The 13,216-nt window shown below is 39.6% G+C and overlaps 1 protein-coding gene across 3 annotated transcripts in view; it reads right to left on the reverse strand.

Moving 5' to 3' along the window:
- SDCBP (syndecan binding protein) overlaps window positions 1-13,216 on the reverse strand; it is a 53,306-nt gene that overhangs the window by 8,663 nt on the left and 31,427 nt on the right. For all 3 annotated transcript variants that reach the window (XM_070382373.1, XM_070382372.1, XM_005889168.3), the window contains exons 2-4: window positions 9,988-10,053; window positions 2,882-2,960; window positions 1,506-1,615 (exon numbers count right to left, since the gene is read on the reverse strand). In XM_070382373.1, the coding sequence (XP_070238474.1) occupies window positions 1,506-1,615; window positions 2,882-2,960; window positions 9,988-10,038 (240 nt within the window). In that variant the 5' untranslated portion in view covers window positions 10,039-10,053. The remainder of the gene's footprint in view (window positions 1-1,505; window positions 1,616-2,881; window positions 2,961-9,987; window positions 10,054-13,216) is intronic.

Raw genomic sequence — 13,216 nt, forward strand, 5'->3', positions numbered from 1 at the left:
TTTTTTAATCAATTATATCTATCATTCCCACAACTCAGACCCCCAACCCCTTACCCTGTCCACAAGGCTGCAGACTACCTGGCCTGACAGCCCTTCCAATGCCAACCCCCCAATGCATTTGCTACAACATTCTGTCTCATCTGCCCATCACCTAGGTCTTGTCTCTCAAGTCTCTCAAGTTCATTTCTGCCTGAAAGCCTTTCAAGGTCTCTGCATATACTGGCTAGTAAAGCTGAAAGTATGTACTATGGTTTCTTTACCAGAAAGTATCTGTTGAGCATCAACTGTATGAAGAGAGAAGCTTGTGGGCACACTGAAGAGAAGAGAGGGCAACAACAAGTGTCACAGACTCTCTGTCCCTTCCAAACCCACCCTATGCGGTGAGCCCTCTTCTGTCACTGGCTTTCTGGTCAGGACCCCTCAAGAGGAGGAGGTGCCAGGGCCTGCCCCTTCCTGTCTGCTTCCTGCTCCTGCCAGTACTACCTGGGGCAAGCCCTTCGTGCTGCTGGCAGCAGGTGACCAGTCTCCAGATTCCAGACACTCCCAGAAGAGCCTCCGTGCAGCCCCCAGAGGCACCAGCGCCCGTCACAGGGCCCCTCCCCTGAGGCCCAGCTCACGGGACTCCTCCACCATCACTGTCGCTCTGAGAACTACGACCCCCATCCTGCGCGCCCCAGTTCTAGAAGCAGCTTTCTAGGTTCCGCTTTTGCTTTTTTCAGTTCTTCAACCTCTCTGATTCTTGTTATCTCTGTTAAAAAATCTAGTGTGATTTCTATTGTTCCAACTGGACCCTGACTGACGTAAGCAAGTTTCAATAAATATTTGGTGAATAAATTGAAAGCCAGGTACTGTATTAAGCATGGGGGTCATGGGAACAACAGAGACATAAAGGCTGTCTTCATGAAGTTATGCATTTACCTACGACAAGTACTATAAGGTATTATAGTCTTATAGCAATAATCTTAACACAAGACTGTGACGCACTATATTTAAGCCAAGAATTTGGGGTCAAACTATAAGAAGCTTTAAACTTAAAAAGATTATGAGCAAAAAAATGGTAACAGACCTGAATCTCAGAATGATAAAGTTAGCAGTAGCTCAGTATTCATTGATATACCAAGTTCCTGGAGGAGTTACTGGAAAAAGAGACAACTGTAACAATCTAGGTTAGAGGTAGAAACACAGGGACGGGGCCACAGCAGGCTACAATGAAGAACATGAGTATAAGAAACGCGGCAGCGGCAGAATCACTAGGTCCATAACTAAATGCAGAAGACAAAGGAGAATGTGCCAGTTAAAGGCACCTGAACCTTTAACTCCTACTCAATTAGGAAAGTGGTAACAGCGCAGAGGAAGCAGACTGTAAAAAGCAATACCAGAAGACGGTCCTGAGAGGAGATCAATGCTAAGGCTATACATTTGTGAGTCTGCCACAAAGATGGTAGCTTGTATCTCTCTGTAAAGTATGATTTTATATAATTCAGAACGAATTACATTATACATACCCCCTGACTTGGTGCTCCAGGGACCAAGGCCATATTTGCACGTATTTCTTCTTCATTTAAACTCAGGCCCATGTACTGAGAGAGCTCCGGATACAGCTTAGGATAGAGATCTAATAACAAATGAATGAGTAGAGGAAAAATATTAGTAGAATATTTTTAAAAACCATTGTTATTATGGAGTTTTACTTGTATTTTAAAAAATCACATTTATTTTATAAAATCTAGGGTGAATTTAAATTAGTAATCTAGAAAACCCCTTTCTCTGTAATGACAATTAGAAATGGAAAACAGAAAAATAAAAGTGAAAGTATGAAGACATTTTAACTGAAACCTCAGACTTCTAAATACTCAAGACTTGAAATAATTTTCCCAAGTTATCTTGCCTTTTCTTTCTCTTAAACCTATTAGGAATTTTCTACACATATCACTGATTCTCCACTTAAGAACAACTGACCAAAATGTACACTTCAAATCAGCTATGTTTTAATTCATTCAGTAAACACAGCTATAAAATGATTCTTCTACCAAAAAAAATGAACTGTGGGGGAAAAAAAAAATTAAAGCTTGTAAATTTATTTAGTGTCCTATCATTTTAAGAATACACAGCAATGAAATCTTTGAAACAGTACATTTAAATATTAACAGTATTTAACTGAACAGTAGAGTTAGACACTATTTCCAAAAGCTCTTTATGTGATTTATGGATTTTCTAAAGGAAACAATGTTATAAGCCAACAGGCCATAAAAACCTATTTAACACTCCTGTTGTATTTTTTTTTCATTTTATACTGGAGTAGAGCTGATTAACAATGTTGTAGTGGTTGCAGGTGGACAAGGGACTCGGCCATACACATACATGCATCCATTCTCCCCCAACTCCCCTCCCATTGAGACTGCCACACCTTTTGTATCTGAAGTCATATTATTTAAGAGTTCTGTCCTGAATTCCTATGAATTTAGAAGGAAAAGGAACCAGGGAGAAGGGTATGGAGTCAGAGTAGAGACTCCAGGATTTGGGAAGTTCCCCCAAAGGAGAACGCTATCAATCCCCACAGCCCTGAAAGACAGGGGAGGGGACAGTTCAGTGAGTTACATCTTTTCATAAATGAATCACTCCTAAGTCAAGGACTTACAAAGGGTGAAATTTAAGTAACAATTTTTATAAAGTCATAAACATACTTTCATAGTCACAGTTCACTTTCTTGATTAAAGGGTTGTTTTGAAATAAACATTTGTATTTTCTTACTACTAGAGCAAGACAATTTCATGCTGTGTATGTTAAAAAAAAAAAAAAAATCCTGGATTCTCTATTTCAGTAAAAGAAGGCTTAACAGGTATCCCTGTTCAAGGAGAAGGAACCCAAAGAATAAACCTACTTCCATCTTGAGAGACGGGAGCAGAGGCTTCAGATAAAATCGCTGGGTTGGCAGGGTTTGCAGAAAATGCAGTCTGAGCCTAAAAAAAAAAAAAAAAAAAAAGAATTCTAACAACACTCTATAGAGACTCACTTAAACTTCTCATATAACTTAAATCCAGTAATTAAAAAAAAATCTAAAACCCTTTACTTTTAATTAAGAAATTCTAATTTCAAACAATTAAGCAATATATTTTCAAAGAAAATACATATAATTAATATTTCATAATGCTACTGCAAATATTTTCACAATGCATTATGAAATGATAGTTACACTTTAGTCTAAGTGAAAGTACCTTCTTTACCTAAAGAAAAAAAAGCTTAACCATATTTACATTAAGTATATACCAGGAGAACACCTAAAAATTTAAATACTTAAGTTGCTAATATTTATTTTGCCATTTCAGCATATCCCAATGAAATGTTTATCTACATTTTACCAAGTATAAGAAGGTGTTCAGTCAGTCAATTCAGTCGCTCAGTTGTGTCTGACTCTTTGCGACACCATGGACTGCAGCACACCAGGCTTCCCTGTCCATCACCAACTCCCGGAGCTTACTCAAACTCATGTCCATTGAGTCGGTGATGCCATCCAACCATCTCATCCTCTGTCGTCCCCTTCTCCTCCCATCTTCAATCTTTCCTAGCACCAGGGTCTTTTCCAATGAGTCAGTTCTTCGCATCAGGTGGCCAAAGTATTGGAGTTTCAGCTTCTGCATCAGTCCTTCCAATGAATATTCAGGACTAATTTCCTTTAGGATGGACTGGTTTGATCTCCTTGATGTCCAAGGGACTCTTAAGAGTCTTCTCCAACACCATAGTACAAAAGCATCAATTCTTTGGTGTTCAGCTTTCTTTATATTAAAACTCTCACATCCATACATGACTACTGGAAAAACCATAGCTTTGACTAGACGGACTTTTGTTGGCAAAGTAATGTTTCTGCTTTTTAATATGCTGTATAGGTTGGTCACAGCTTTTCTTCCCAGGAGCAAGTGTCTTTTAATTTCAAGGCTACAGTCATCATCTGCAGTGATTTTGGAGCCCTCCCAAAATAAGTCTGTCACGGTTTCCATTGTTTCCCCATCTATTTGCCATGAAGTGATGGGACCAGGTGCCATGATCTTAATTTTCTGAATGTTGACTTTAAGCCAACTTTCACATTCTCCTCTTTCACGTTCATCAAGAGGCTCTTTAGTTCTTCTTCACTTTCTGCCATAAGGGTGGTATCATCTGTATATCTGAGGTTATTGATATTTCTCCCAGCAATCTTGATTCCAGCTTGTGCTTCATCCAGTCCATTATTTCTCATGATGTACTCTGCATATAAGTTAAATAAACAGGGTGACAATATACAGTTTTTCCGTAGTCCTTTCTCGATTTGGAACCAGTCTGTTATTCCATGTCCAGTTCTAACTGTTGCTTCTTGACTTGCATAAAGATTTCTCAGGAGGCAGGTCAGGTGGTCTGATATTCCTATCTCTTTAAGAATTTTCCAGTTTGTTGTGATCCACACAGTCAAAGGCTCTGGCATAGTCAATAAAGCAGAAGGAGAACTTCTGTAACTCTCTTGCTTATTCGATGATCCAACAGGTGTTGGAAATTTGATCCCTGGTTCCTCAGTCTTTTCTAAATCCAGCTTGAACATCTGGAAGTTCACGATTCACGTACTGTTGAAGCCTGGCTTGGAGAATTTTGAGTATTACGTTGCTAGCATGAGTGCAACTGTGTGGTAGTTTGAGCATTCTTTGGCATTGCCTTTCTTTGGGATTGGAATGAAAACTGACCTTTTCCAGTCCTGTGGCCACTGCTGAGTTTTCCAAATCTGCTGGCTTATTGAGTGCAGCACTTTCACAGCGTCATCTTAGGATTCAAAATAGCTCACCTGGAATTCCACCACGTCCACTAGCTTTGTTCATAACGATGTTTCCTAAGGCTCACTTGACTTTGCATTCCAGGATATCTGGCTCTAAGTGAGTCATCACACCATCCTGGTTATCTGGCTCATGGGGATTTTTTTTATATAGTTCCATACCATTTCTGTCATTTACTGTGCCCATATTGTGTACCAAGGGCATGAAATGCTCCCTTGGTAACTCAAAGGGTTACCTTTTCTTGAAGAGGTCGCTAGTCTTTCCCATTCTATTGTTTTCCTCTATTTCTTTGCATTGATCACTGAGGAAGGCTTTCTTACCTCTCAGTGCTATTCTCTGGAACTCTGCATTCCAATGGGTGTATCATTCCTTTTCTCGTGTGCCTTTAGCTTCTTTCTTTTTTTTTAGTTCTACCAGTTTATTGCTACCAACACGTCACCCTCCACCCTCATGCACACATGCTCAGTCATGTAACCCCATGGACTGCAGCCCGCCAGGCTCCTCTGTCCATGGAATTCTTCCAGGCAAGAATACTGGAGTGGGTTGCCATTTCCTTCTCCAGGTAGCTTCTCTTCTTTTCTCAGCTATTTGTAAGGCCTCCTCAGACAACCATCTTGCCTTTTTGCACTTTTTTCCCTTGGGGATGCTCTTGATCACTGCCTCCTATACAATGTCACGAACCTCCGTCCACAGTTCTTCAGGCACTCTGTCTATCAGATCTAATCCCTTGAATCTGTTTGTCGCTTCCACTGTATAATCATAAGGGATTCGATTTAGGTGATACCTGAATGGCCTCATGGTTTTCCCTACTTTCTTCAATTTAAGTCTGAATTTTACAATAAGGAGTTCATGATCTGAGCCACAGTCAGCTCCCGGTCTCGTTTCTGCTATCTGTAATAGAGCTTCTCCATCTTTGGCTGCGAAGAATATAATCAATCTGATTTCAGTTGACCATCTGGTGAGGCCCATGTGTAGAGTTTTCTCTTGCGTTGTTGGAAGAGGGTGTTATGTTATACTAAGTACAAAAATATTACAAAGTATGCAAAATGCATACTTAATCACCGACATAACAATCATGGTAAAGTAATGTAATTTATGTGTTAAAACTTGCCAAAACTTTGAAAACATATACACTTAATACTAGTCAGGGGCAGGTATGCCAGGAGCTCCCCTCAGGGCTGCCTTCACAGCCCATGCTGTACGGACTGTTCCTTTTTCCCTTACAGATATTATCTGAGCTCCTCAAGCAGACATGTCTCTACTGGCAGTTAAGCTGTAAGATCCAGATGTAAAATTTTTACTTAATCAAAAATATACTGATTAAGTGATAGGAGTTTAAACCTATACTCTTTATCACCAAGCTCTGAAACTGATGCTAAGAGCAGTCCCAAAGATGCCTGGAGAGATGGTAAGGAAGTCCACAAAAGTACTGCAAGTACATCACTCATCTGGATTCCAAATGTTCTGATATGACTTATTGAGTCATTCTTTATTACTGTTTCATAATGTCACAATCTAAATTCAAATAAAATGCAGCAAGCAAACCTTTTTAACTTTAAATATATCCACAAACTCAAAATATGCTGAATTTTGAAAATTCTCTCACCAACTATCAACTAAAAGGAGCTAGTGGCCAGTGGATTGCTTCCTGGATAAACTCTAAGGAAAAGAAAAAAAAATACTGTTCCTCACTAAAAAGAAAGGAGCTATCAAAGCCACGAAAAGACATGGGGGAACCTAAAATGCACATTACTAAGACAGTGAAACCAATCCGAAAAGGCAAATTACGGTATGAGTCCAAGCCTGACATTCTAGAGGAGGGAGGGAGGCCTGGACAGAGCGTGGGCACTGTGAGGGAGTGACAGTGCTCTGCGTGACACCGAACGGTGGCTCCACATCAGCACACCTTCGTCCAAGCCCACGGAGCGAGCACAAGCGTAGCTGTGGACGTGGGGAAGCAGCAGCAGGTCAGTGACTGTCACAAGTGTACCACTCTGGCGAAGATGCTGCTGGTGTAGGGCGAGAGGTGTGTGGTGTGCAGGTCAAGCGGGGGAGGGCGCACAGGGAAGGGTCACTGAGATGGAAACTGTACCTTGCATCACTTCTGCTGTGAACCTAAAACCGCTCTGAAAAACAGAATTTACTAACTTTAAAAAATTGATCCTTTTTACACTGGTCTATTATTTCTATTCTTTCATTCATTGCTCTTGTTCTTATCCAAGGAATACTGAAGTAAGCTCTCCGAACACAAAGTTACATATTTAATTACTATATAATTTGTAGTAAAAATGAAAGATGGTACAACAAAGGCTTAAGGACTATAAGCCATTTAAAAGCAGCAAAATATTCCACACTCACTTGAAATCTCAAACTAGTGAAAAAAGCGGGGGGGGGCATGTTGTTTCTACAACTACAGAAAGCATGAGAAGACACCGTACTCATGGAGCCACCACAGTCAATCTCTGCTCACTGTGTCGGGATGCTGATGACTGTTTCTCAGTCTACTATGCACAGGCGTGGCTCCTGTTTGAGACTCACAGTGGACAGAGAGGCGCAGGGGCTGCACCATGCTCAGAGCCACAGCCTGATGGTTCCTGTGAAACACTTTACAGAATATGAATTGCCAAGTCACCGCTGCGGTGTGAAAGAAGAGATCAGAAAATAAATACTACCTTTACAGAAGCACCTCAAAAACAAAGACTCAAGTAACACTACCACAGAAAATGAAGAAAAAATAAAACAGAAGCAGTCCAAGATGTTAGTGGCTAGGCTGGGAATCTTTTTAAATCCAGCGAGAATTTAAAAACCATGTTCCCCCCTCCTTACTCTCTGTCACATCTCCAGGCAGCTAGCTTTGTGCTCAGAATATAAAAGGCTTTGAAATGGAAATATCCATACAACGAGCTGCTCCTTGAAGAGCTCAGCCTGAGGTGGACTGCAGCCGTGTTCATTTTCTGATCCAACATTTGCCAATATCAACTCTTGCCTTCTTTTTCTGCTGCTTTTGAGATAAAAAAAACCTCTGTTCAAAGTCTACGGTGGTTTAGGTTCAATTTCATAAAAACTAACAAAAAAGGACGAAAAGGAAATGAGCCATCCTCTCATATCACTTAGTGCTCAGATGTCATAGTAACAGCTTAACTGTTATACTTCAAGGTAAATATCTCAAATAAAAGCTTTTTAAAAAAGAAAGTATACTTGTTCAGGTGTCCTGGGTGGAAATAAAAACCACATGAGAAAAATAATAAAATAGCAAAGAAAAAACAGATTTGAGATGACTGAATAAACCACTTAAAACTGTCAGGCATCAAAGCCTTGGCAAGCGAACAGATTTCAGAGATTTTACAAACCACCCATCAATACCCAGAGAAGGGATGAGAAATACACGCTCATGAACTCCCCCACATTCAACCAATCACTGCCAGGGGGCTAACAATTTCAGCCACACATTTGTTACTATTTTTGCTGATTTCTTTCTACCCTTAAAGAACATTTTGTCTAAAAAACACTTGTATTGTGTTCTCACAAGTTTGTAATAAATATTTTATGCTAATTAATTAGGAAGTCAATCTCACGTAGAGTAAACTGAGGCCAAGATCTCTAGTAAAATGATCTTTAGGGTAAAAAACTTTGAAGTACTTTAGCAACTTATATGGAGAAGGCGATGGCACCCCACTCCAGTACTCTTGCCTGGAAAATCCCATGGACAGAGGAGCCTGGTGGGCTGCAGTCCATGAGGTGGCTAAGAGTCGGACACGACTGAAAGACTTCACTTTCCCTTTTCACTTGCATGCACTGGAGTAGGAAATGACAACCCACTCTGGTGTTCTTGCCTGGAGAATCCCAGGGACGAAGGAGCTTGGGGGGCTGCCGTCTATGGGGTCGCACAGAGTCGGACACGACTGAAGCGACTTAGCAGCAGCAACAGCAACTTGTAACAGAAAAGAATTTCATCACATTTATCATATCAAAAAGATTTCCAGAATAAAGTGTAACACGGAGTTTAATTTATCTTGTCAAATTAGAAAAACAAATAACAGCTGAAGAAATTCAGAAATAAGAGTTTATAAAAGACCAAGTTGAAAGTAAACTGGAAACAGGATGGTTCACTAAACACTACAATTATCTCCAGTTAAAACCAGTAACGAAAATTCACAGAACAGTGAGACTTGATCCCAATCCCAAACTTTCTTAAGCAGAAGAAACTATCTTACAAAGCTAATACTCAAAGGAGTACAAAAATGCCTGACTTAATGAGTGTTAGAATCACTGTACTGTCTTACATAGCCACTTGGAGCAGGACTCTCTGTTGCTGTAGCAGAGACTGTCTGCTGCTTACGTTTAAAAGACACATATGCACCACATAGATACACACAGACCTAATGTCCTTGACTGAAATATGCTACTTGCATTAATTTTTTGATAAAATTGTTATTAAAAAGCAATGGCATAAATTATAGTTCTTATTAGAATAAACACACGTATATAAAGTTGACATAGAGATTCCATGTGTCATGGAAAAGACAAATAAAACTTTCTAAAAGTAAACAAAAAAAAAAAAAAATCCATAGGATTCATTCTCTTAATCCGTAAAATAAAAGGCTAGTGCTACATAATAGTGTCCCCTTTCTACTTCTAACATCCTCTTTCTCCAAGTGTACAATTTAGTGGTATTAAGTATATTCATATTACTTCTCTATTACTAACATTTTAATTGTATGATTAACAATTTTCTGCATCTGAAAAAAAAAAAAAAAGACACATTGCTCGGCTTTCACTGAGCTCTTCTTACACTCCTCTTCCTCCTAAAACAGTACGTGCCGCCCCGTTTCGATAATGTTTAACTTTGGAGAAGACAATTACTTCAAAGACTGGTCATCCCTGAAAACCCAACAGTACACATACTAATTTTAAACAAGACAAACTTTAAAATGTACTTAAATTAAAACTAGTCATGAAACCAAGTTATTTCCGAAGCGTCTTAAGTCCCATTTCAAAGAAAAAATATCTCGCACCCATTAATTCACAGTGAAATGAAGAAATCTCTAGTTTTCTAACGTTCTAGTTAGAAAAACTGAGTTTATACAGTGTAAATTGAACAAATACATCTGCTATTTAAGTTTCTCACTTCACTTCACCTATAATCAGAATGTATGGCAGAGGACATGGAAGAAGAAAAGTATTTAAAACATACCTGAATCACCTTGTCTACCTTCAGGTCTTCAAGAGATGGGTACAGAGACATTTTTGCAGGATTTTTCTAAAGAAAAACAACAAAAAATGTCTATGATTCAGACTTCATTGAAATTTAAATAGTGCATGGAGCCAGCAGCATACACATAAACATATGTAAGTCGTTTAACACAAGATTTAAATTGCAAAACAAAAGAGTATGACCATCTAGCTATACTAAAAATTGCTGACTGATGGTTGCCAACTACCTTTCTCTCGAGCTATATCCATTACAAATGTGAAACTTCCCTGAATACAAGTCCCTTCATTTCTATAGTTTAGAAAATCAAAGAACAATTATGTGACTCATCTAGTTTACAAGAACAAGGGCTTAGCAACTGAGAGAGAATTATATCCTTCTAACAGAAATCTAAAACAGCTGATACATGTTATCTATGTACAAAACCTCATTATTACAAAAAAAAATATATACACACACATTACATAAGTATATATATAAAATAATATACACCATAGGAGACATGAATGAAATGGAGGAATAAAAGGGAAAGGAATTTTTATATTCTAAACACTCCTATATTGTTCAACGACTTTTAGTGACCATGAATTGCTTTTTGTAGTGATTTAAAACAAAATTCTCAAAGTATTACAGGCATACATACTCCAAAACTTTGTTTAGGTATTTTGAGATGAATACTTCCTTGAAGCCCAACAAAACAGAACATGTTCTAAATTGATATAGGGGTTGATACTCTGACTGCCTCCCAATGAAAACCCACCCACGACTGGCTGCTCTGTGAAGATGGAGACAGGCCCTTTAAATGCTGCTCTTCTCCAGCTGGGAAGATGCTAAGCTTTGTCAATGGGGAAGCTGGAGGTACAGTGAGGAGAAAAGGGTGTTTTCTCCCAACTTGCAGTGTCCTCCTCCAGCCAGGCCACTGCAGGGAGCAGCAGCGACAGTCCCCAGCACTGCTGAGCAGGCTCCCAGCACGGGGGCAGCAACAAGGCACTCCCCATGCCCTTCCCCACTCACTTCTGGGATCCAGTCAGTCGATGATGTTTTGGATGACTTTTCACTTTCTAACTTATGAATAATGCTGCTAATAAGGCTAACAAGCATTTACACCCCAGTTTTTACATAAACATATAATGTTCAACTGTCTTCAGACACAGCTAAGAATAGAACTGCTAGGTTATATGGTGACTCTGTATTTAACTTTTTGAGGAACTGGTTTCTGAAGTGACTGCACTATTTCACATTCCCACCAACAGGTGTGAGGGTTCCAATTTTTCCCTAACTTGGCCACTACAATACCGTTGTCCCTCGGTCTCTGCGGGGCACTAGTTCTAAAAGTCTCCCCTGCATACATGGAAGTCTGTAGATGCTCAAGTCCCTTATATAAAAGGGCTCATACACACTTGCTATTGTCGGTCTTTTCAATTACAGCGGTCCGAGTGGATATGCAGCAGCACTTCACTGTAGATTTGACTCCTAATTCCTTAATAACTAAGGATTTTCATGAACCTAGATGGCCAATCTGTGTATCTTCTCTGAAGAAACATCTATTTAAATCCTTTGCCTATGTATTCCTTTTTCTTGCCTAACCGCCCTGGAATAGAACCTCCAATAAAACGCTGAAGAGAAGTAGCATGATACAGTTTTGAAGAGGAGAATAGGGCCTCGGTTTGTGAATAAAATGCAAATTCTTAAAAAAGCACAATCAAATACGTCTTAACCCTATTAATCCAGGAAAACAAAAGTTACCTTTTGTGTCTCCAAAGATCAGTTCTCTAGAAGTTTTCTCCTTTATCACATTTTATTGACACTTTCCACCCATGTATCAACATCATAAACAAAACCATTCTAAATTCACTGAGACTAATGCTGACTAGCAATCCAGGTGTTAGTTCTATTCTTGGTTCTGCCACTGGTCAGGGTCTGCCACTGGTCACCTACAAGATCCTTTTTTTTTTTTTTTTTTTTTTTTCCCCCATCAAAAATGAACTGGATGAATGGTTTAAAACTCAGAGTAGTTTTCTAAAATTTTTTTCCCCACAGACGCTTTTCTTCAAATATTAACTGACGTTGTTTGAACAGCTTTGAGGTCACTCATTACTCCCCCTCCCACCAACACACACACATTCAGGCCTAGAAAAGATACAGCATCTTTTAAAACAGCAGCAAGTATCACCCCAACTTACACTCTTTAAAAAGTCAGTTTAAGTAAGCTGACCTTAAATCTCACTATTCTTATAAAATACAAAGGATTCCTCAATCATTTTACCTGAAACGATTTTTGTGGTCTCATCTCATCCAATTTCACTCCAAGCATTACGTGCTTCTGTGCCTCGGGATCTTTGTAAAAGCTTTGTCTTCTCCCTGGAATGTCCTTCCAGGGCTTTTCCATCACAATCTTAGTCAAGAGCCCCTTCTGTGAGGTCACCTTTGATGACCTTAGTCTGATATTTCTCTCAGTTCAGCAGTTTCCCTCTGCCTTTCAGTATAGCTATTTTATGTTTAACTCTGGCTATTTGAGATCAAGGACCACATTTGTCTAACACAATGTCTTATTCTGACAGAAAACAAATGTTTATTAAATATTTTAGACAATATCATCAAAATAAGGGAGAGCAAAATAATTGTCTTGTAAGTCTACTCCTTCATTGGGTTTTTGGGTTTGTTTGGTTTTTTTTTTTGCCATGCAGCTTATAGGATCTCAGTTCCCCAACCAGGGACTGAACCTGGGCCATGGCCATGAAAATCCAGGATCCCAACCACCAGGCCACCAGGGAATTCCCAACAAGTCCACTACTTTGCAGAGAAGGCAATGGCACCCCACTCCAGTACTCTGGCCTGGAAAAACCCATGGATGGAGGAGCCTGGTAGGCTATAGTCCATGGGGTCACCAAGAGTCGGACACAACTGAGCGACTTCACTTGCACTTTTCACTTTTATGCATTGGAGAAAGAAATGGCAACCCACTCCAGTGTTCTTGCCTGGAGAATCCCAGGGACGGGGGAGCCTGGTGGGCTTCTGTCTATGGGGTTGCACAGAGCTGGACACGACTGAAGCGACTTAGCAGCAGCAGCCACTACTTTGAACAACACTATTAACAGCTTTCCATGAGAACAATAAATTCTTGCATTATTTCTGAATCACTTGTATGGTGTATTTAAATCTTTGACCTAATGCGAAGTGTGAAAAACACTCAGACCTCTGTGAAGAACCA

Source organism: Bos mutus, chromosome 14 (assembly GCF_027580195.1).
Source record: "Bos mutus isolate GX-2022 chromosome 14, NWIPB_WYAK_1.1, whole genome shotgun sequence".
In the NCBI taxonomy this organism is placed as follows: Eukaryota; Metazoa; Chordata; class Mammalia; order Artiodactyla; family Bovidae; genus Bos; species Bos mutus.